Source organism: Palaemon carinicauda, chromosome 19 (assembly GCF_036898095.1).
Source record: "Palaemon carinicauda isolate YSFRI2023 chromosome 19, ASM3689809v2, whole genome shotgun sequence".
Classification (NCBI taxonomy): domain Eukaryota; kingdom Metazoa; phylum Arthropoda; class Malacostraca; order Decapoda; family Palaemonidae; genus Palaemon; species Palaemon carinicauda.
In genome coordinates, this window is record NC_090743.1 from 119,606,011 (window position 1) to 119,630,951 (window position 24,941).

Sequence of the window (24,941 nt, forward strand, 5' to 3'; positions counted from 1 at the left end):
ATTTGTAATCTATTTTATATGAAATGGGGCTATTTTTTTTTTGTTTAAAATTTACATTTACGTATATAAAACAACTCTCTCTCTCTCTCTCTCTCTCTCTCTCTCTCTCTCTCTCTCTCTCTCTCTCTCTCTCGTAGATTGTTTTCCTGCTTTGCTACGTATGTATGATTTTATATAGATACGGTAAATAATATTTGTAATAACATATTTTATTAAAGCTTTTACTGTAATATCATTATTTATCACTTTCATCATGCGCGTTAAATTCCTTAGTTTGTTTACTGACCGTACTTTATGACGCCGTCGTTTCAGGCGGCATCATAAAGAAAAACATTTCATTTGGAAGTCCTAAGAAAAATTGAGTAAAACATTAGTAATAACCAAATCAACATACTGTACTGAATAATCAATATAATCGATGCAGAAACTAACCTATACACAGATGTGTAAATGCGTTTGTTTCTTCATTATAATCAGAGATAAACGTAAACAAAACATTGGTTGCCATTTTTTATCGTGCTTTTTGGCGTGTTTAGGAAACGCATGATATAAAGTCGCCCTTAATATTTGTGCCTGTTTTAGTTTAGGGTACGTTAGTACATGCATTAAGTGTTGTGTACATTAAAGGGTAGTTTGTTAACAGTACTACGTACAAGGGAAAGTTTTAAAAGTCTGAATATACATGTTAAATAAATAGGTAAATATGCTGTCACTACTTCGCGGATTTTCACCTATCGCGGCTGGGTCTGGAACCTATCTACCGCGATAAACGAGGGTTCACTGTACACCAAAGCCTCCCTGCTCTTTGTCTGACTGCCTTCAGACTATCGAAAGACTCTCTAGAGCTCGAGGCTTTTCGAAGGAGGCAGCCAGTGCGATTGCAAGAGCGAGGAGAGCTTCTACCATTAGAGTATACCAGTCGAAGTGGGAAGTCTTTCGAGACTGGTGCAAGTCAGCATCTGTGTCCTCGTCCAGTACCTCTGTAGCCCAAATCGCTGATTTTCTCTTACACCTGAGAAAAGTTCGCTCCCTTTCAGCTACCACGATCAAGGGCTACAGGAGCATGTTGGCTTCGGTCTTTCGGCATAGAGGCTTAGATCTTTCCAACAATAAAGACCTACAAGATCTCCTTAAGTCTTTTGAAACCTCTAAGGAACGTCGTTTGGCAACTCCTGGATGGAACTTAGACGTGGTCCTAAGGTTCCTCATGTCAGACAGGTTTGAGCCATTACATTCAGCCTCCCTGAAGGATCTCACTCTCAAGACACTTTTCCTAGTGTGCTTGGCATCGGCTAAAAGAGTCAGTGAACTGTATGCCTTCAGTAAGAACATCGGCTTTTCTACAGAAAAAGCCACTTGTTCTCTTCAACTTGGTTTCCTGGCCAAAAATGAACTGCCTTCTCGTCCTTGGCCTAAATCTTTTGATATTCCTTGCTTATCAGAGATCGTAGGCAATGAACTGGAAAGAGTGTTATGTCCTGTTAGAGCTCTTAAGTTCTATTTAGCTCGTACTAAGTCATTACGAGGTAAATCTGAGGCATTATGGTGCTCAGTCAAGAAACCATCATTGCCTATGTCAAAGAATGCTTTGTCATATTTTATCAGATTTTTAATACGAGAAGCTCATTCCCACTTGAATGAGAAAGACCGATGTTTGCTTAAGGTTAAGACGCACGAAGTTAGAGCTATAGCAACCTCCGTGGCCTTCAAGCAAAACAAATCTCTGCAAAGTATCATGGACGCGACTTTTTGGAGAAGCAAGTCAGTGTTCGCGTCATTTTACTTAAAAGATGTCCAGACTCTTTACGAGGACTGCTACACACTGGGTCCATTCGTTGCAGCGAGTGCAGTAGTGGGTGAGGGTTCTACCACTACAATTCCCTAATTCCAATATCCTTTTTTATTCTGTCTCTTGAAATGTTTTTTAATATTGTTTTTTTGGGTTGTACGGAAGGCTAAGAAGCCTTTCGCATCCTGGTTGATTTGGCGGGTGGTCAAAGTCATTTCTTGAGAGCGCCCAGATTAGGGGTTTGATGAGGTCCTGTTGGTATGGGTTGCAACCCTTCATACTTCAGCTCCTGGGAGTCCTTCAGCATCCTAAGAGGATCGCTGGGCTTCGTGAGGAAGACAGACTTACAAGGCAGAGTAATCGTCTAAGTCAACTTCCTTACCAGGTACCTATATATTTGGGTTTTGTTATATTGATAACTGTCAAAAACTCTAAGCATATACGCTGTAAACTTAATTAACTCTGGTCTCTACCCACCGCCTTGGGTGTGAATCAGCTATTATATATTCACCGGCTAAGTTAAATATTTAAAAATGATATTTTAATTATAAAATAAATTTTTGAATATACTTACCCGGTGAATATATAAATTAAAGGCCCTCCCTTCCTCCCCAATAGAGACGCAGCGGGACGAGAAGAATTGAAGGCTTGTTTACATGCATGTGTGGTATCTGGCCGATAGTTGGCGCTGGTGGGCACACCCGCAACATTCATAGCGATCGCTCGCGAGTTTTTGTGTGTGTTTTCTGTCGAGCCGCTGAGCAGCAGCTATTATATATTCACCGGGTAAGTATATTCAAAAATTTATTTTATAATTAAAATATCATTTTATATAATTTATGTTTCCTTAACCCTCTGGTGATTCCAGCCTTTAACAAAATTGCTATCAGGCTCATGACTTTTGACCAGGAACAAGGATGTCTTCTGTCGGCCTGCTTGCGCTGACGTTTCTTAACGTAACTGAGAAATGAGTAAAGATGGAATGAAATGGAAAATTGTAATAGAAAGCTGAATATATTTTCTTTATAGAACTTATGTTTATATTAATTGACAGAGTGAGTCATCGGATCACCAGAGAGTTAAGAACCATTGTAGTAATAAGTTCTTTGTATTGATTATTAGCAGTATCCTCACCTCGCTAACTCATTTTATCACTTCCATCCTTGTTGTTTGTTTTTAATGATAGGGAGAGAAAGGATTAAAAATAAATTTGGAAGGGAAATCTTCGTTTGATGTAGATTATTAATTGTCACTGCAGAATTTGACTTTTGACTGTCAGTTTTAATGTTTGTAGAGAGGCCTTTTCTTTCTTTCTTGTTACATAGAGGTCTTAGGAAGATTAACCTTGTATTTCATGGGTAAATTTTTTAACCATCTTGTATTTTTGATGAGATATATCACTATCTATGTAAATTCTTTGTTGATTTTTTTTTTCAGAAGGATTTCAAAGTACTGTAATTAACACTGTCTTGTCTGTCTTTTAAGTCAAAGGTACAGATTTAAGTATTGAACAGGTTAACAGAGCCTGGAGTCTATTACAATTAATTTGAATGATTTTAAAATTTATTTTTATAACTGTTTGACAGGTTTTGCTCGATAATGAGGAGAAAATTGAAGCTGATATTGTCGTTACTGGCATTGGAGTTGTCCCGGAGACTGATTTCCTCTCTGGCTCAAGCATTGAGCGAAATGAAAATGGCTACGTCGAAGTGAACGAGGTACTGTGTTGGTTTTTTACTTTGGTATTATAGCATGAATAATGTTAATATTAATTGTTAAATGTTTTGAATATCTTGGTAGTTTAATAAAATGGGATTATATTATGTTTTAGTATAGATATGATACTACTTTATACTCTATTGTAGTGACCGTATATTACTGTGTAAAGGATAACCCCATGTGAAGGGTGAACCCCAAAGTTCTTATCATATACTCCATGTAAATGCCCAACGCTAATTTCAAGGCCAGCCTAATGTTACTACACTTTTATTATAAATCTTACCACACTTATTATAATCTGTTTTGTTGTTACTGTTTTATATTCATGTTTTTAGTTTATGAAATAAGCTGGTTTTTTTAAAAAGAAAGTATAAAGCTGAAACAATGCGTGAGTTTGAACACAATATTTACATTGTTCACTCAACTTTTTTAGGCAGCATTTGGTTTATTTTTTACTTCCTCACTCTAGATGAATTCACACCTCGTAAAATACACTAAAAAATTTGGAGCATAGATATCTAAAATTTACTGATAAACATGTACGTACTGTATAGTATGCAGTATGTACATGTTTATCAGTAAATTGTGAAGTGGAAGTTTTGCACTTAGGAAAGTCACATTCATTTGTTTTGTGTATGACAACATTTAAAGTTCCTCAGATAGATGGTAAATACCTCGGCTGTTGTTGCAGTTGCTTCTCTCTCCTTTATTCTTATAGATAAGAATTATTGAGGAGTCTATAAAGGATTTTTATATTTGCTCTCCTTTCTGTAGGCAAGCAGGATCTTGTGCAGCTGCTTGAAAATTTTACCAGGAATGATGTCTAGACAGCAGCTTTTAACTTTTATTGCACTCATGACTTCGTACAATTCTGGAAGCTTAATCGAGATACTGGATGAATGGTAATTAGGCAGGACATCAATGAAAGACTCATCAATAGTTTTACAACATTTTAATGCAGCATTGAAATCCTCAGGCCAGTGGTTTAGAATCTGTCTGTCATTTGAGTATTGTTGTGCCCGCATGTGTGTTTAACTCGTGATTGTGTATTTCTTAAGCCCATAAATGGATTATATGGCATTTTAAAACCTGTGTATGTTGCCTTAATCAAGAAAGTCTTTGAATTTCGATAGCCTTTTCTATTCATCATTAGTTCTGTAGTATTAACATTTGACGTTGTGCCTCCAACCTCAGGTCCTTCCATCTTTGGAATAGTGCAGATAAGTGGGGCTTTGTAAGATATGCAGTACTGTATATGTTTAAAAATTTTTTAAAGTAATTGGTGTATGATGCGAGATTTCTCATTAAACCAGTGTGCATGAGAGCATTAAGTGAAGTCAATTGTTGTCTGTGCAGCATCTAGTATCAGTTTGAAACTTTGCTTACTCAATGTCTGGATCTTCCTCGGGATTTTCAGTACAGGAAACGAGGCCACAGTAATTTAGGCTCAAATTGTTTTGCAGTGTAGCACAGTTCAATTTCTTAGACACTTTGAGGTTGAATTTAGAATTTGGAGGTGGATCTTGCTAGTCAAGGATTCGTCCAACACACTTGACCCAAGCACAGCTCAATTAATGCTTACATCATTAGTACTGCTCTGTCTGGTTGCGACATATCTAGCTAGGAACTCTGATGCATCCGTGTGTTATTGGGCCATTTGCATTCATATTGCCTGTCCTAGGATGACATATAGTCCTTCCAAATACAACCTTATTTTCCCAATGCAACCATTGAAATCTCCCAGCAAGATAACCTTGTCATTTCTGTTGAGGTTTTGTAGTACTGCATCAAGGGCACAGTAGAAGTTTATTTTATTCTTTTCAATATTTAACTTAGCCGGTGATTATAATAGCTGCAACTCTGTTGCTCGACAGAAAAACTCTACGGAAAAATTCGCCAGCGATCGCTACACAGGTAGGGGGTGTACTCAATAGCGCCATCTGTCGTTCAGATACCCAGTACTCATTGTAAACAAAGAACTCAATTTTCTCTCTGTCGGGCTACCGGCAAGACCTACTAATTCGCTGTTGCTAACTGGATTTGTTTTCACAACTATTTGGTGAAGTACACTATTCTAGTTTTGAGCTTTCGCTATGCAGGTGTTTTATCTTCATCTTAAAACTTGAACTCGTTTTGGATAGATTTAATTATGGTGACAAAGAGAGTATGGACTTTCTTTCACTTTTAAATGGCCGACCCTTCCCTTAGACGGAAGTGTGTTTAGGCTTTTAGTAATTATCTTATCACGTTATAGATTTTCCTCTATATATTTTATATCTCTCCGCCTTTATTAGGCCTCTTCGATTAACTTTCCATTTTTTATAAACATATAAAAATAAATTTTAATGCTTTGTTTATATAGACCTTTCCTGAGAGTAGGCGGTCCTAACTTGGAAACCGAAGTTAATCAACGTTGAGCCCTTTATATCGTCTTTAGCTTTTAAAGAGCTAAGGATTTAAAACTTTTTAAATGTAATATTTTATGAAAGAATTTCTTTGATAGTCTTCGTACTGTTTTCAAAGATGAACTAACGTTTAGTTTTTTATGCTACGCAGTTGTTGACGTTCAGGACGTTCAACATGCGCTCTATCGTTACGATAGAGAGAGAGTGTATCACGGTTTCACTTTGCAGTAAGAGTAAATCGATTCTGACGTTTTGTTCATTCTTTCTTAGCTTAAATGTTTTAAATTCTAATTTAAAGGAACTTTTTATTTGAAAAACCTTTCAGTTTTTTCCTTTAGTCAAATAACATGTTTTTTTTTTTTGACGATATATAATTGGGCTCTTCTCTTAGGTGCGAAATCAAGAGAGAAAGAGAGAGAGAGATAGAGACGGAGGGAGAGAGAGGAGAGAAAACGTTCCGTTCAAGCGTGTAACGTTGTTCTCGTGTTACTCACGTCCCTAGTCGCTGTACGGGGAGGAAGGATAAAACGTTTTTAGGTTTTTATTCTCGTCCCCAGGCTATGTGCGGTGAGAGATTGAAAACGTAGTTATATGAACTAGTGTTTAGTCTCTTTCCCAGCCACTGATTTTTCTTTTTATCTTAAAATGTTTTCTGTTTTTTGCTGGTATTATGAGCTTGCATTATACGACTAATTTCGCAATTACTACCTTTTAATGAAGGGTAGAATTGCGTGTTTCAGGTAGAAATAAGTGCAAAACAGAAAATCGAAGTGATAAAGTGATATGCGCAAAGTGTTACAGTGTTGCGTCCGAGGCGCAAAGTGTTACAGTGTTGCGTCCGAGGGTTCGTCTGTTCGTGCCTGTCGTTCACCTAGTCCGGGACCTCTTACAAGCTCCCAAGCCCAGGGGAGAAGTAATGTCAAACGACTTATGGGTTCGAGAGGCCTTGACCAACGAACAGACGTTTTCCCTCTATGGTATCGGGTGTATCTTACCAAGATCTCCCCTACCATAAGACGAGAGAGACGTTGTTTCTCCTCGCCATCCGTAGGCTTTTCGCATAAGAAACCTGTCACAAGGTTTCGAAGCCCTTAAGCGAAAGTCAGTCCTTTCAGGACAGGTCCAGCGTCCTGGTTACAGCCATTAGGACAGCTCTGACCCTATGCAGTCATCGGATAACTGCTCGCCGCCTAACAAAAGCGTAACACAGACTCCGAGAGTCTTTTTTTTTTTTGTAGGCAAAGTGTTGCGGTCACAGACGTTACCCTCGTCTATTACCACAACCATTTCCGTTGATCCTTAAGGGGTTGTATGGCAAAACATGCAGTATATGCTTGCCTCCCTTATGGAAGACTATTCTGCCGATTAGTCCGTTGAGTCTAGCCGTTTATCTCATCGATATCCTGGCTTTCAGCCAACCTAACGTTCCTTTGTGCTTATTGTTGACGTTGGCGTAGCTTAGTCACGTCAGTCAGGTTGTTTAGAACCACACTCGATGCGGTCTCGTGTGGTTTTTCAGCCGCATTTGGACGTTAGGCCACTGGCTGATGCTCCTGTTGACGTTCAAGACGTTCACTAACAATCGGAGTTGACTTGTTTTGACGCTGTGCGTCAACCTCCGCATTCTAGAGTTGTTTTGACTGCTCAGTCTAGGCAGTCAAAGCAGTCTCGAGTGGACGCTGTGCGTCCTCACGCACCTGTTGTGGTTGACAGTTCAGTTGTTGACAGTTCACAGACTGTCAAGCAGTTACATGACGTTGCGTTCTGGTCCGCTACTAATGCACCAGTGAGAGACTCGGCTTTTATCGGACAAGGTTCCTGTAGATGAGGAAGTTGCTGTTCTCCCTCCTACTGATATTCCCTTGAGGACTCTGTCAGATGGAGAGGAGCCTAAAGCTGCTTAGCCTCCTATGGACTTTAATTAAATCATGATGATTTTTTTAAGGATCTTCGTCCGGATCTTTTTGTAACTGCTGCTCCTCGTTCGCCTAAACGTCAGAGCTTACACTAGGCCTAGCTACTTCGAAGCCGTTGTTTTTAAGCTAGTGCTCTCTCGCTCTCCTAGAGAGCGTTACGTTGGCTAGGCGACTGGTTTTTCACCAGGAGGAGTTTGGGGGATACAGCCTTTGCTTTCCCTTCTTTTAAACTGGGTTATAGAGCGAGAGTCTGATATGACACGAGAGAAGTTCTCGGCTTGGGAGTTCATGCCTCTGCCCAGATAGACTTCACAATTCTGGTAGACTCTCCCTGGCGCCTAGCCAGGAGACGCTCCAAGTTGTTTACAGGTCAACTTCACAGCTGTTGTCGAGCCTTTGAAGTTTTGCTGTACAATTATGTCACGCATAACAAGGCTTTCAGGGATGGTAAACGGTTCCGCCTCAGTCGCTAACCCCGTCTGTTGCCACACCTGCTCCCGTAGACCCTAAATGGGCTTTGCTGCAAGACATGCAGTCCAAGCTTGCGTCCTTGATAGAGGACTTAAATGCGGAGAAGAACCTTCTGGCCAACAACCTTCCAACCGGTCGGTTGTGCGCCCTGTTGACGCTGAGGTAACCTACTCGCGTCTGCCAGTTGAGGTGGTTCCTCCACCGATGCGACCCAGTGTGGGTTGCCAGCCGCACGTTGACGTTAAGCGATGCTCGGAGGTGGTTGTTGACGTTCAGGACGTTCAACAACCAGCAGAGGTGACTTGTTTTGACGCAGTGCGTCAACCTCAGCAACCCGGTAGGGTGTTGACTGCACAACCCAGATGGTCTAGACAGTCTCGGGTTGACGCTGTGCTTCCTCGCGCACCCATGGTTGTTGACAGTTCACAGACTGTGCAGCAGTTCCATGATATTGCGTCCGGCTCCGTCACGCATCCACCAGTGCGACCGGATTCAGCGAGCCAGACGTTGCCCACTCCGTTGCCGTTTCCTCATCAGTTTCGGATGAGGAACCCTCTGATGAGGACGTTGCTGAACAACAAGACGATCAGCCCCCAGCCCTGCTATCCATCCAGAAGATGCTGAAGAAGGAACGCTGCTCAGTCAGGCTGTGGATGAGTCTGGTAGGGACGCTGTCATCCGTGGATCAATTTGTGTCACTAGGAAGACTACACCTCCGTCCTCTTCAATACCATCTAGCTTTTCACTGGAAAAAGGACAAGACGCTAGAAGCGGTCTCGATCCCGGTTTCCGAAAAGATAAAGTCTTGTCTAACTTGGTGAAAGGACAATATCAACCTAAGAGAGGGTCTTCCCCTGGCTGTTCAGACTCCCAACCACGTTCTCTTCTCGGACGCATCGGACGTAGGCTGGGGTGCGACATTAGACGGTCGGGAATGCTCGGGAATATGGAACTCGAGTCAAAGGACAATGCATTTCAACTGCAAGGAGCTACTGGCAGTACGTCTGGCCTGGAAAAGCTTCAGGTCTCTCCTTCAAGGCAAAGTGGTGGAGGTGAACTCGGACAACACCACGGCTTTGGCGTACATCTCCAAGCAAGGAGGGACCTACTCTCTGACGTTGTACGAGATCGCAAGGGACCTCCTCACCTGGTCAAAAGGTCTAAACATATCACTAGTAACGAGGTTCATCCAAGGCAACTTGAATGTCATGGCAGATTGTCTCAGTCGGAAGGGACAAATAATTCCAACCGAATGGACCCTCCACAAGAATGTATGCAAGAGACTTTGGGCCACCTGGGGCCAGCCAACCATAGATCTCTTCGCAACCTCGATGACCAAGAGGCTCCCAATATTTTGCTCACCAATCCCGGACCCAGCAGCAGTTCATATAGATGCCTTTCTCCTAGATTGGTCACATCTAGATCTATATGCATTCCCTCCGTTCAAGATTGTCAACAAGGTACTGCAGAAGTTCGCCTCTCACGAAGGGACAAGGTTGACGCTAGTTGCTCCCCTCTGGCCCGCGAGAGAATGGTTCACCGAGGTACTTCGATGGCTAGTAGACGTTCCCAGAACACTTCCCCTAAGGGTGGACCTTCTACGTCAGCCACACGTAAAGAAGGTACACCAAGGCCTCCACGCTCTTCGTCTGACTGCCTTCAGACTATCGAAAGACTCTCGAGAGCTAGAGGCTTTTCGAAGGAGGCAGCCAGAGCGATTGCTAGAGCAAGGAGAACATCCACCCTTAGAGTCTACCAATCGAAGTGGGAAATCTTCCGAAACTGGTGCAAGTCAGTATCCGTATCCTCGACCAGTACCTCTGTAACTCAAATAGCTGACTTCCTCTTATATCTGAGGAAAGAACGATCTCTTTCAGCTCCCACTATCAAGGGTTACAGAAGCATGTTGGCATCAGTCTTCCGTCACAGAGGCTTAGATCTTTCCAACAATAAAGATCTACAGGACCTCCTTAAGTCTTTTGAGACCACGAAGGAGCGTCGTTTGGTTACACCTGGTTGGAATTTAGACGTGGTACTAAGATTCCTTATGTCAGACAGGTTCGAGCCGCTACAATCAGCCTCCCTGAAAGATCTCACCTTAAAGACACTTTTCCTGGTATGCTTAGCCACAGCTAAAAGAGCCAGTGAGATTCATGCCTTCAGCAAGAACATCGGATTCTCATCTGAAACGGCTACATGTTCTCTACAACTTGGTTTTCTAGCCAAAAACGAGCTGCCTTCTCGACCTTGGCCAAAATCGTTCGATATTCCAAGCTTATCGTATGGTTGGAAATGAACTAGAAAGAGTCTTATGCCCTGTAAGAGCTCTTAAGTTCTATTTGAAACGAACTAAACCTTTACGAGGCCCGTCTGAAGCTTTATGGTGTTCAGTTAAGAAACCATCTTTGCCTATGTCAAAGAATGCTTTATCCTATTTTATCAGACTGTTAATACGAGAAGCTCATTCCCATCTGAATGAGGAAGACCAAGCTTTGCTGAAGGTAAGGACACACGAAGTTAGAGCTGTCGCAACTTCCGTGGCCTTTAAACAAAATAGATCTCTGCGAAGTATAATCGACGCAACCTATTGGAAAAGCAAGTCAGTGTTCGCGTCTTTTTATCTTAAGGATGTCCAGTCTCTTTACGAGAACTGCTACACTCTGGGACCATTCGTAGCAGCGAGTGCAGTAGTGGGTGAGGGCTCAACCACTACAATTCCCTAATTCCATAACCTTTTTAATCTTTCTCTTGAAATGTTTTTATTGTTGTTTTTGGGTTGTCCGGAAGGCTAAGAAGCCTTTCGCATCCTAGTTGATTTGGCGGGTGGTCAAAGTCATTTCTTGAGAAGCGCCTAGATTAGAGGTTTTGATGAGGTCCTGTTGTATGGGTTGCAACCCTTGATACTTCAGCTCCTAGGGGTCGCTCAGCATTCTAAGAGGATCGCGAGGCTCCGTAAGGAAGACGTACTTAAAAAGGCAGAGTAATTGTTCAAGTCGACTTCCTTACCAGGTACCAATTTATTTTGTTTAGTTATTTTGATAACTTCTAAAATGAAATAAAAATTCTTAGCTCATATGATGTAAACATATTTTGCTGGTCTCTACCCACCCCCCTGGGTGTGAATCAGCTATTATAATCACCGGCTAAGTTAAATATTGAAAAATGTTATTTTGATAATAAAATAAATTTTTGAATATACTTACCCGGTGATTATAAATTAAAGGACCCTCCCTTCCTCCCTAATAGAGACACAGTGGACCGAGGAGAAAATTGAGTTCTTTGTTTACAATGAGTACTGGGTATCTGAACGACAGATGGCGCTGTTGAGTACACCCCCTACCTGTGTAGCGATCGCTGGCAAATTTTTCCGTAGAGTTTTTCTGTCGAGCAACAGAGTTGCAGCTATTATAATCACCGGGTAAGTATATTCAAAAATTTATTTTATTATCAAAATAACATATTTCATCAGTTTCTAGTATTGGGGTGTAAGTGCTGACGAGTGTCCAGAAATATCCTTTTTTTCCAGTGGAGTACTCGGTCATATGTCTTTTATTGACACTTGTGGCTTTCAAGTAGGTCTGTGAGGTTTTTGGTCTTTGTAACAAAACCCACACCACGAATACTTAGTGAATCTTTTTGTAAGACTCTGGAAGATGGTTCATTCATCACCCACTAAGGGTAGAGAATCTTCACATGGGAGGCAACTTTCACTGAGTATAGCAGTGTCTAAATTGTTTTCAGGAAGTTTGTTAGAAAATACTTCAGTTCTCCTTGGTGGTCCTGTAGTTTCATCAGTAGTCTGATCTCGAAGAGAATTTATGTTGTAGGTTCCGAAGATTAGTTTATGCTTAATTTATTTTCTTGAAGACAACATATTTTGTGAATGCTGACTGATTTCTTTTACTTAGCTTTACAATTCTAAAACATTACATATGGGTTGGTATTGAACAGAGAAAGTGAAACAGTAATGTTTGTAAATGTATAGGAGAATGGTTTAAGAAAAATTACTTCTGGATATAATTCATAATTTGCAGAGATCGGTAACCAGTTTGCACTTCTAGGAATCCTTAAGTGTACTCAAGTTTTTTTTTTAATTCATATCATGAGAATTCAAGTTTTTTTTTTATAAATTCAAAATCTAGATTTTTTTCAAGTTATTCATCAATTTCAGTTGGAAAGATGTTTCACTTTTTATTTTGAACTCACATCATATGTGTCCATACCCTTAATTTCATCATGATTTTTTTTTCCCAATTAAAATTATGCAAATTACCGTTTTCATGAATAGTACTTACCTGGCAGTTATATATATATATATAGCTGATATCTCTAAATCGGCAGAATTTTTCAAAACGAGGCAACCGCCTTGTGGTGGTTGGGAGGTAGGTGGTAACACCCGTCACAGGGAGTTTTTCGAATCATTTTCCCTTCGCTTTTTTGGACTTCGTTTGGTGAAGTACACTGATTTAGGGATTTGGCAATCGTGTTTTATTATTATTATTTACAGTACTTTGTTTATCATGGGTGATAACTTAATTTTCGTGTTTGTGCGAGTGATGTATGCAAGGTGAGGTTACCGAAAGTGTCGGTTGATCCTCACAGTTTGTATGCAGAGGTTTTGTTTGTGCACTATATTTTAGGTGCAAAGTTTTTTATCCTGATGACGGAAATACGTTCCGGCAACTCTATGACGTCACAGTTGTGTGACGTAATCTTCATGTATGTCTTGCAAATTCTCTTTATTTGTTTTATGTAAAGAATGGAAGGAATTCCACTTATATAAGTTTTTTAACTTTTAATGTAAAATTTTAAAGAAATATTTGTCCATTTGGTATTCGTTCTTTAAATCATCGATCTAATTTCATAAATTAATAGAACTAGCGTATGGTTAATTTACACTGTTACTCGTTACTATCGGTGCAGTCCCAACATGCCTTGGTAGCGTTCTTTTCGATATGGTAATTAAAGTGTTGGCTATTATACTCCAACAACAACGATATGGGAATTCTAGTTTTAGTAGTATTTTCGTTCCTATTGTTTACATTTATATACATAGATACGTTATTGCTATATCTGTTCTTTTTATCACTACAACTCGCTTGTTTTTGAAAACCCTTTTGAATTAATTGTGGATTACATTTGTTTTCCCTTTTTCTGTTCTTTTTATTCTTTAACGTATAACTTTCCCGGCGTTTTTATGTAACTACCGGGTAGGTTTTTATGACATTTAATTTTACCGGTGGTTATATGTAATTACCGGGTGAGTGTGTTCAACATCTTTTTTTTAATCTCAACTCTTGCCCGGTGGTTTTATCTTTTTGTGACCGCCGGGTAAGTATGTTTGAAAGTTTATTTCATTATGGAAATGTCAGTTTAATATTTTATAAAAATATTTTGTTACAGTTTATATAGCAAGTACTAGAGACGATTTTGCTTTCTCATTCAAGCCCGTGGCAGAAGAATAAGTTCTCTCACAACGGGCAGGACTAATTATGGTCTTTTGTGTAAGAGTTTAATAGTGCAAGTTTCAGTGCTAAATTAGGCATTGGATTCTTTCAGCACAGTGGACGTCGTTTTCCTAGCTTTAGACCTCTTCCAAGCTCCCCGGCCCATGGGAGAAGGAACGTCGATCGGCGAAAGGAAACGAGAGGCGTTAGCTCACGAGCAAACACCCTCGCGAGCGTTCCTGTTAACGTTCACAAGAATGCTCACCCTTGCCATGGGAAAGCAAAGAGCGTTGAACGTTTAGATTCTTACACTGCTTTTAGAGTTTTGCATTGCATCACTTTTGATTTTAATGGCAATACTTTAAGCCATAGATATTCGCTGATAATATCAATGCTTACAAACCATCATTGACTCGGTTTTTGTCCCAGAGCGTCAGTCGGCCTTATGAACCCTCTGGTCGGAACCGAACGCGCCGAGCGGCATAATGAATATCATTTTGCCTTAACGCTCGGCGCTAAGTCTTTCAAGACAGGACGAATGCAGCCTCGTCTTTCAGGGCAATGCAGCCTCGTCTTTCAGGGCAATGCAGCCTCGTCTTTCAGGGCGAATGCTGCCTCGTCTTTCAGGACGAATGCGGCCTCGTCTTTCGGGGCGAATGCGGCCTCGTCTTTCGGGGCGAATGCGGCCTCGTCTTTCGGGGCGAGTGCGGCCTCGGCTTTCGGGGCGAGTGCGGCCTCGTCTTTCGGGGCGAGTGCGGCCTCGTCTTTCGGGGCGAGTGCGGCCTCGTCTTTCGGGGCGAGTGCGGCCTCGTCTTTCGGGGCGAGTGCGGCCTCGTCTTTCGGGGCGAGGGCCGCCTCGTCTTTCGGGGCGAGGGCCGCCTCGTCTTTCGGGGCGAGTGCGGCCTCGTCTTTCGGGGCGAGGGCCGCCTCGTCTTTCGGGGCGAGGGCCGCCTCGTCTTTCGGGGCGAGGGCCGCCTCGTCTTTCGGGGCGAGGGCCGCCTCGTCTTTCGGGGCGAGGGCCGCCTCGTCTTTCGGGGCGAGGGCCGCCTCGTCTTTCGGGGCGAGGGCCGCCTCGTCTTTCGGGGCGAGGGCCGCCTCGTCTTTCGGGGCGAGGGCCGCCTCGTCTTTCGGGGCGAGGGCCGCCTCGTCTTTCGGGGCGAGGGCCGCCTCGTCTTTCGGGGCGAGGGCCGCCTCGTCTTTCGGGGCGAGGGCCGCCTCGTCTTTCGGGGCGAGGGCCGCCTCGTCTTTCGGGATTATAGGACGATCGCCGCCTTGTCCTTTCAGGGGGACGCCACGTCTTAATAGATCTTTGTCAAGGATGACTTTAGTGATCACTTTTCTCCTGTTGAATTGTTTGAGGTTAACAGAAGGAGAGGATCCTAAGTTCTGTTGCTCCATGTTCCCCACCCTCTGAGTTTTCACGTGGTCATTAATGGAGCTTTAAGAATATATTAATTTTTGTTTCTTAAAACAGAAACCTTTGATGACTAACAACAGTAGGAGCCAGACTTTGCTACTTCTGGCGAGCCTGGGAGAGGAGAGGAGCAGACCTTTGGTCCGTGTTTTTACTAAGGATGGATGCGAAATCTTTTTCCTAGTGAATCCTCCTTTGTTAGTTACTCCGATAAGACTTTTTTGCCTAACCGACTTTGCAACTTCAATGTCTCTCTTTTGGGAGAGGGAGTCTTTTGTCCGGTCCTGGACGTAAATGCTCTTTACGCCTTCGTTCAGAAGTCAAAGTTCTCCATGGAGACATCAAATCTTTGGAGAAGAGGGTAGCAGACCTTTGGTCAGTACTTCTTCTGAAGGAGGATTACTTTTTCCTTTTATAGGGAAACCTCCTTTAGTTTTTAGCAACAACGATTCTCTCTCCCAGTTCTAGAGAGGAGTCTAAGTGGCAGGCTATGCAATCAAACTTTATCTGAGGTTTGTTTACAAGAAAGAACGGGTGTAGAATGGGTCAGTTTCGGGCGTGTGTTTTGGTCTCAGCTCCGCCCCTCTCATGTTCACGTAACTTTTGCTTTATGTAGCGGAATACTGCTCTCTGGAGAAATCAGAGCGTCCCTGTATCTGGATTTTTAGATAACGTTGAGCCTATCAAATAATTAGGTCTTCCTGTCAACAAGAAGAGTGTCTTCCGACACCAGGACGCTCAGCACCATGTCTTTTAGAACGTTCAGCGTCTCGCTCTGTTAACCTCTCGGCTCCACGTCTTACAGGCTCCACGTCTTACAGGACTTTTGGCACCACGTCTTACAGGACTATCGGCGCCACGTCATACAGGACGATCGGCGCCTCGTCTTACAGGACGATCGGCACCTCGTCTTTCAGGACGCTCGACGTTGAAGTTCTAGCATGAGGCATGACTTTGAACATGAGAATCTAGGACTTCGTGATGACACTAGTCGAATCGTGTGTCGAGATCAAGGACGCCTTCGTTCTGATCTCTTGGATCCAGAAAGGAGGTTTGTTCTAGGGCAAGAAACATCGGGGCAAACATGCTCAGCAGGAAGAGACTTGTTTTTCCCTCAGAATGGTCTCTCAACCCGCAAGTCTGTCAGTCTCTGGATGTTGTGGGGCAGACCTGTAACAGACCTTTTTGCCTCCAACTGGAAGAAGAGGATCCCCTACTGCTGCTCCCTAGTCCCGGACGAGGAAGCTGTAGCAGTGGACTCCTTCTTGATGAATTGGACGGGGGTGGACATGTTTGCGTTGCCCCCGTTCGAGATCATCAATCTGGTCTTCAGGAAATTCGCTTCCTCGATTCGGGGCGAATGATCCTAGCGGCTCCATTCTGGCCTGCTAGGGAATGGTTTTCGGAAGTGATGGGCATGTTGATGGACTTCCCAAGAAGACATCGGCAAGTCCAGATCTTCTCAAACAGCCCCACTTCGAGAGGTATCATCAAAACCCCCTCGCTTTCAAACTGACTTCCTTCAGACTGACTAGAAGCTTGTCAGATCTCGAGGCTTTTCGGCACAAGCGACGAAATCTATCGCCAGAGCAAGGAGGATCTCTTCACAAAGAGTCTACCAATCTAGGTGGGAGACCTTTAGAGCTTGGTGCAGGCGGCACAAGTTTCCTCATCCACTACCTCTCTGAGCCAGATTGCAGACTTCTTCTTGTACCTCAGACAGGATGCTAAGCTGGCTGTATCTACCATCAATGGATACAGCAGTATGCTCTCCGCCGTCTTTAGGCATAGAGGCCTAGAGTTGTCCCAAAATCAAGGTTTGCAGGACCTCATTGGGTCTTTTCAGACGACGTAATAGGTACTCTTAAACCTGGATGTGGTGTTTTAAGTTTCTGTGCTCCAAGAAATTTGAACCTATCTCGCTAGCCTCTCTTTGGGTTGTAGCGAAGAAAACCCTCTCCCTTATGACTCTAGCGAATGCCAAGAGGTCAGCAAAGTCCAGGCGATTGGGAAGAGGGTGAGCTTCAATTAGGATAGGGCAGTTTGTGCCTTAAGGTTCATCTTTTTTGTAAAGAGCGAGAACCCTTCGTAACCCTGTCCTACGACGTTTGATGTCATTAACCTCACGAACCTAGTGGGTCGAGAGAAGGAAAGACTCCTCTGCCCAGTTAGGTCCCTCAAAGTTTTTTTGGCTCACACTATGAACGTGAGCTGTGCATCCAACTTGTTATGGTGTTCAGTGAAAGATCCGCCAAAAACCCCTGTCTAAGTATGCTTTGTCCTTTTTCCTGAGGGAGAAAATTAGGGAAGCCCACCTCTTATGTGAGGAGGAACACTTCGCCCTGTTGAAATTACGGGCTCACGAAGTGAGAGCCATTGCTACCTCTCTGGCATATCAGGAATATATGTTAGTTAGGCTATTCATGGATGCAATTTTCTGGAGGAGCAACTCTGTCTTCGCTTCTCATTAACTTAGAGAGGTGAGAGTAGACTTTGGCAAGTGCTATACCTTGGGCCCATACATAGCTGCGGTTTCTGTATTAGGCAAAGGAGTTAATAACCCCACTCATCCTTGGTTTATATGCATGTATGAGGGTTTGTGTTTTTATGATAGTCTGAGGACTTCGTCTTGTGGTGTGGTTACCTCAGTCTAGATAGATAGTTTGTCTATGTTGCAGGGTTAGGTGGTTAGTTTTAGTAAGGTTGCAGTTTTTATTATATGGGGCGAAGGTAGTTTCTGAAGTCTAGTCAAGTTGTTGGTCTTATCCCTTTGACATACTCGATTGAGTTTTTTGCAGCATTACAGGCTTACTCATGGATAAACTCTCCTAAGGGAAAGCCACTCTAAAGGCTGTACCTTTGAATCAGCTACCTTAGCAGGCAAGGAATCAAGGTGTTTTTATCTCCTACAACTCTTTTGTTGTTTCCCCAACGATGTTTACAGTCTGTTTCCCTCCTCCAAATGTGTGAATCAGCTATATATATATAACTGCCAGGTAAGCACTATTCATAAAAATGGAGTTTTTATGATAAAACAAAGTTTTATGAATACTTACCTGGCAGTTATATATATATTCGAAGGCCCACCCACCTCCCCTCAGGAGACAGGTCGGGCATAGATGAACTGAAGTCTTGGACACGGGAATGATTCCTTGGACCACCCTGTGACGGGTGTTACCACCTACCTCCCAACCACCACAAGGCGGTTGCCTCGTTTTGAAAAATTCTGCCGATTTAGAGATATCAGCAATATATATATAACTGCCAGGTAAGTATTCATAAAACTTTGTTTTATCATAAAAACTCCATATTAAGACTTGGTTGGCATATTTTATTCTTCCTATTTAGAAAGTGGCATAGGACCCATGGTATAATATCCTGACCTTATTAAGCTCACTGCTAAAGGATGGGGATACGTAATTGAAGGCTGTATAATTTTATCCACCGCAGATATCTTGGCTGTCATCATGAAATGTACAGTGATAAAATATGGAATTGAATAGGAAAGCACAATCTGGTATTATTCTTGAAGATTCTCCTGTGTTTGGAAGAGTATTAATATACTATGGTAATTGTGCCCTTTTGCTCCATCTGTAATAAGCAAGCTTGAGATTGTGTAGTACTTTTACGATTGCGGTTTGCACGTTGCAGCGAGACTATGGGTAATCCATAAATCTTTGCACATATTTTTGCGTTTGCCACTTGCCTTACTTCTTTTGGAAACCAGTTTGCAGACTCAGGTGGTCAATAATTTGAAAAATAACATATGAAAATGCTTTAAAAGTTCACTTGCATGCAGGCTTAAATTTTAGGATTTTTAAATCACTAATTCTGATGCTTTTTCTTTATGTTTTTTTCTGAAGTAAGTTTCAGTATTTTGAGCACATTGAGAGAGATGTAGGTATCTTAGCACAGTTGCACATGATTAGATGTATAGTACAATAGTTAGGGATCTGTAAATCTTTTTGTAGGTACCTTCCCACTTTTAATATATTAGTTCAAAATTTACTTATGACCTAATGAGCTTTTTGTTCATCTTTCAAGTAAGTATACACTTTATGATGTACAGTAACTTAAATTTTTTAGAAGAACATTCTGCAGATTTAATTGTTTGTGAAAAATATGGAAAGTGTGGGCTTTATGGGAATTCTTATTTGCATATTTATGCATTTGTTTGAAAGGTTATGCTTAGTGACGTATTTTTTCACAGCACGAAAATAACTGGTTTATTTGAACCTTTTCTTTGTGGCGTCTTGAATTTTAGGTGGTGTGGCCATGTTACTTTCATTCTAGCTTAATTGTGTTGTGATTTTACATCTTCATTCAACTGCAAAATCAAACTACGGCTATCAAAAAAGGACTAGGATGAACCCCGTCCAGTAAAACAGTATAGGACTAAGCCTGCATCTAATCTGGCAATAATTCGGGATGTGCAGGCAGAGCTAAGGGCTTAAGCTGAATTATATAATACATTGATTCCAGTGAGACAACTTTCACACACAAAGTTGAAGATGTTGGTTGGAACAGTCTTGTTGGAATCAGTGTATTTCTAATTCATAAGCCTGACTACCCTCTGTGTGTATTTAGCTTTAGGTTATCATATTCCTGTAACCTTTGGTTTATATTGTTGAAATAATGGAATCTGCTCTTCCTCATTACATTTACAGGACTTTTTATATAATGATTTAAAACGAATAGTCAACGTTGTGGATTATCAGTAGAAGCCGAGTACAGTATGTGGTCAAATGCCATTTTGCAATAGATTGGAAAAACTTATTTCAAGGAACTTTAGATGCCTTTGCACGGGACCTGTTTCTTATCCTAATATTTTCATTCGTAAATTAAATTCATAATTAGAATCATGCTTCAGATTGTAGAGGAGTTTCTGGGCCTTAACCAAGCGTAATTTCAAAGTGTATCTAAATGTTTCTGATAATTGTTAGAGATTCAGTAGTTTATAGGTCCTCCAATGTTTTAATCATTTGTAGGGGGATTTCAAAATATTGATTATAGGTGCATTCAGTATTTTAAAACCTTAAATAGAGATATGTTAAAATCTTATAAATAAGATTTTATTTTCATTTTGCTTGTTTATGTTTTCAGTTCCTGGAGACCAGTGTCCCCAATATATACTGTGGTGGAGATATTGCCTTGTTCCCTCTGTTTCTTCACGATGGAGCTCGTGTCGCAATTGGCCACTGGCAAGTTGCCCTCGGCCACGGGGCTTATGCTGCCCGTAACATGATGGGTCAGGGTGTGCCTGTTCGATCTGTGCCATTCTTCTGGTCGGTTTTGTATGGGAAGAGTTTACGATACACAGGTAAGAACTTTGTTTCGCTCATTGCAAAGGGTTAGGCTTTTTTCATTTTTTCCTAAACTTCAGAGGCCTTTTTATGCTATAAGTTAGTAAGTTACTGTTTGACCTTTATTTATAGGAATATTGTACATTATCTAATTAACATTCAAGTCATACTTGCTCTTTATCATTCAATTTACTAATTTTTTCAACAGGTCATGGAAGGTATGATGAAGTTTTGATATCGGGAAGCCTTGATAATCTGTCCTTCATCGCGTATTACATCAATGATGATCGCGTTGTGGCCTTGGCGAGCTTAGGGAAGGATCCAGCGGCGGCAAAATATGCCGAGTCGCTCAATAAAGGAGAATTCCTAACTAAGTCTCAGGTACTAGAGGATGGTGACATTGCCTTGAAACTATAAGAGGTTCTGTGTTGTTGTGCTTGTGTGTCTTGATGATGTTCGTGCCTTTGTACGTTTTTGTTATCTTAAGTGAGATTAGTTTAAAGAAGAATCACTTATTTTTTGTACATATGACATCACATATTTTTTTAATCTAGGTCTGTGTGGCCTATTTGTACATGGCACAGGGCCACCTATATTTAGCATTACCTGGTGTAAATTTTGCATTGAAGAGAAATTTGATATAATGAAAACCAAATCTAATTTATATTTTTCGGCAAGGATTTTCCTTTGTACTTAATAAACAAAGACTGGCTTATACATTTGACTATTATTTGATCTGATTATGCAGGCAAGCATTCTAGAATTGAAAAGATAGGTTTTTCAAAGATTGTGTGATATTAATTATAAGCATAACAAAGAACTTGGGATTTCTTCATTTTTTTTTTTCCTTTGTTATGGGTCATGTGCTGCAAACAAGTTTGGTTATGGACTTGTCACCTCAGAATGTCTCTCACATTTTGGACCCTATCTTGGTTCTTGTTCGTTTCTAGTTTTGTGAAATGTCCAGAGGTGAGGTAGATGTCAGGTTTTGTGGTGTATGTGTAACTTGGCACTTTGGATTATGCTATCTGCTACTGTACTTTTTAAGGAAAAAGAATGGCCTTGTAGTTTTTACTGTCTTTAATTCTAAGGTTTTTCTTAATTTGTTTACGGGATATTGTTCTGGTGCATGCAAACCCTCTATTTTTTTTTCTACTGTGTTGGAATCTCATTAATGGTTAAAGACAAAGTGTTTTTTTGTATTCTTTCTTTTTTCTAAAATGATCTTCAATCATGAGGTTATTTTCTACTGATAATTTGAAAGTCTGAGTGAATTACGTACAGTGCATCTAATGGAATCACTTTTGTACATCATTTTATATACTGTACAGTCTTTGATGTTTATTTCATGCTACAATACAGTATAAAATATCAATGTTATCAGTTTTCTAGTGACATCTCCGTCACGATGTTTTTCCTCAGTAACGTACATAATACCTCTTTGGAACTTTTGACACAATGTGGTCAAGCTTGTTGTTTCTTTTATAGTAATAGGATGTGCAGAAGTCCAATTCATGCATTTATGAATGCTTTAAGGACAAGATCTTGTTACATATCAATCATACATTCCAGTATCTCTCTTCACATGTGAACGTAAACGAGTATAGTAGGTGACAACATCATTTAAAATGGAAGCCAAAGAAGTCTTTGAATACTTTGGTATTTGACGATTCCCTTACATTCTTATTTCAGTGTATTTAGTTTTTAATTATATGTCCTTATTTACAGCCCAAATTTTTTTTCAAAATGGGTTAAGGAACTAAGTACTCATTTATAGGGAAAATAGTGGATCTGTAGACTATTTAAAACTAAAAGAAACTATATATATTATTTTGAAGTTGTTTCATCACATACAATTTAGAGCATCACCTAGAATGTAGAATAATGTTGTCTTAAATAATGGGTCCATCTTTTACTTTTGTATTTCACTTTCTCCAAGTAACTTCAGAAACTTTGTTTTACCTTGTAAAGAACTTATAGGTAATATTTTTATATAAACACTTCAATGTGGGCACTTAGCATTCACCGTACGGTTGCATAATTATGAATAAAAAAGGCTGCCACAAAAATGAAAATTATCACTTCTTTTATTCTTGTTTGATAGCAGGTTTCATTTTGGATCACTGACATTTAAGTGGTATAAAGAAATAATGTAATATGATTTACTGTTGTAAGTACGTCTGAAGATTCGCTACTCAGGTTCAGTGGTCCAGTTAGCCCTCTGTATGACAAATATCTTGAATGCTAATGAAAACTAAGGGAACATTGTCAATATAGATACTACCATATTAAATTCACTCTATTCTTTTAGCTAAACTGTTTCACAGTGATTATAATTTTATTCTGGATTTCTTTGTAAATGTCTATCGGTAAGATAACAGTTTTTTTTTTAGAACTCCATTGCATTATCTCGGTATTGTTCACCTGTTGTCAGTATATTAGTTGGAGTACTTTCATCCAGAAGGTTTTATTTTTTCTTTAGGGTTAGAATACAGTATTTGAATTTTATTTAGTTACTTCATGTGAGGAAGGAATGCTTCAGGACTCTGTAGTATTCTATTTGTTCCTGTGGCTTCACCAGCCCCTTGAATCATTTTCAGGCAGAGGCCCTGATCAAATGTGCGTTGTGTATTAGCTCAAGTTTTCAGGAAGTTTGGAACAATTGCAGTTTGACTTTGTTTATGAAAGGGTGAGACTTTTCAGGGACTTGTAATGGTACCAGAATCCATTTATGACTTTCGTTAATGAGTTAGAATACTTTTTTTTCCGGAGGCTCGAGTTTCAAAAGGTCAGAATACTCAAACGTTGGTTTTTGCTATGTGTAGTCCAAAGAATTACAGTATTTTTGTTCATTTATTTACAGTATTGTGTTTTTGGTGCATTTGTAGTGTTACAATGTATTTAAAGCTTAGAGTATATAGAAAGGTTTTATTGTTGTTTTAGTAAAGTACCTGGTTAAAGATCTATGCATTTTCTTGTCTTAGGAATCATGTATCTACAACGTAAAATATTTAATTTTGTTCTGTGGAATATTGTTTAATAAAGTGGTAAATGATTTTTTGAATTTGATTTCTACCCTTTCAATGTTTTTCTTATAGAATGATATTTTCATTGCCATGTTCTCGTAAAATTGATATATATATATTGACTATTTTATTTGGATTAGTAATACAAATTGTTATTGCAGGAAAGAAAAGAAGAAAAGTAAATATTTAGATTTTAGTGATAAAAAATATAACAATTATGTGAGTATAAAAGCTAGCAAATTCATGCTTTATATTGATGCATAATCATTTTGGCAACTACATCGTATTTCTTTTTTTTTCTTTTTTTATAGTTTATATATATGTAAGATCTGTTTTAATGTTACTGTTCTTAAGATATTTTATTTTGATTATTAATTGCTTCTCTTATAGTTTATTTATTTCCTTGTTTCCTTTCCTCACTGGACTATTTTCCCCTGTTGGGCTTGTATCATCCTGTTTTTCCAACTGGGGTTGTAGCTTGCCTTGTTATAATAATAATAATAATTATAATAATAATGATAATAATAATGTTGAAGTAAAATAATGGAAATATAGCTACTGTATTGTGAGTTGTTTTAATTTTGTCGAAATACTTTGGTAGGAAATGAAAGCAAGATCGCTTCAGGAGAAAATGCTGTAGTATTCGCAGACTTTATGCTGACGTCTTTTGCCAAAACACTTTGAGTCTTCTTTATTGCTCTCGTGTCATGAGAATAAAACAAGGCAAGAAGAATACTCTTAAAAAGCCGAGGTTTAGTGGCAGAAAGAAGAAAAATAAGGAATTAGTTTATTTGTTTAATTTTTGCAAGATTAGACAAAACCATCATCTTAGTATTTTAAAATTGTTGTGGACTGGGCTTACACCTTTCCTAGCGGAACTTTTTTTTTTTTTAAATTGCTTGAATTATAAAAGGAGAATCTCAAATAGGTGCATATTCATGAACATATCAGAAGCAAATTAAGACAAAGGAAAAGTTTTCATGAGAAATAAGCCTAGCTTAAGCAGTCTAGTACTAGCTCTTCTAAAAGAAAAATTTCAATAAACTTCTACTTAGCTAAGACTCGTAGTACTAGTCTATCTACCTATCTATTGTACCTATCTATTTATCTATCTATCTATATATATATATATATATATATAAATAACTAGTCCACTGCAAGACAAAGGCCTCAGACATGTCTTTCCACTCGTGTCTGTTTATCGTTTGTCTATGACAGTCAAATTCAATACCTACAAATTTTCTAAGTTCGTCTATCCATTGTCTTTATATATATAAAATCATAGTAGGCCCTGAGTATATTTTTTTTTAATCTTTTATCAATAGTAGACTACCATTCTGGTTTGCGTGGAGGTTTCTAAACACAAGTAGAAATCTATTGAAATTTTCCTTTTAGAAGAGTTAGTACTAGGGGTATTAGCTAAGTAGAAGTTTCTTGAAAATTTCAATAAA

General features: G+C 40.0%; 1 protein-coding gene across 1 annotated transcript in view; it reads left to right on the forward strand.

The window, feature by feature from the left end:
- Positions 1 to 23,521, forward strand: part of LOC137658794 (apoptosis-inducing factor 3-like) — an 88,040-nt gene extending 64,519 nt beyond the window's left edge. The window contains exons 9-11 of the mRNA XM_068393839.1: positions 3,376 to 3,507; positions 20,265 to 20,481; positions 20,673 to 23,521. Coding sequence (XP_068249940.1) covers positions 3,376 to 3,507; positions 20,265 to 20,481; positions 20,673 to 20,881 — 558 coding nt within the window. The 3' untranslated portion in view covers positions 20,882 to 23,521. The remainder of the gene's footprint in view (positions 1 to 3,375; positions 3,508 to 20,264; positions 20,482 to 20,672) is intronic.
- The last annotated feature ends 1,420 nt before the right edge of the window (positions 23,522 to 24,941 follow it).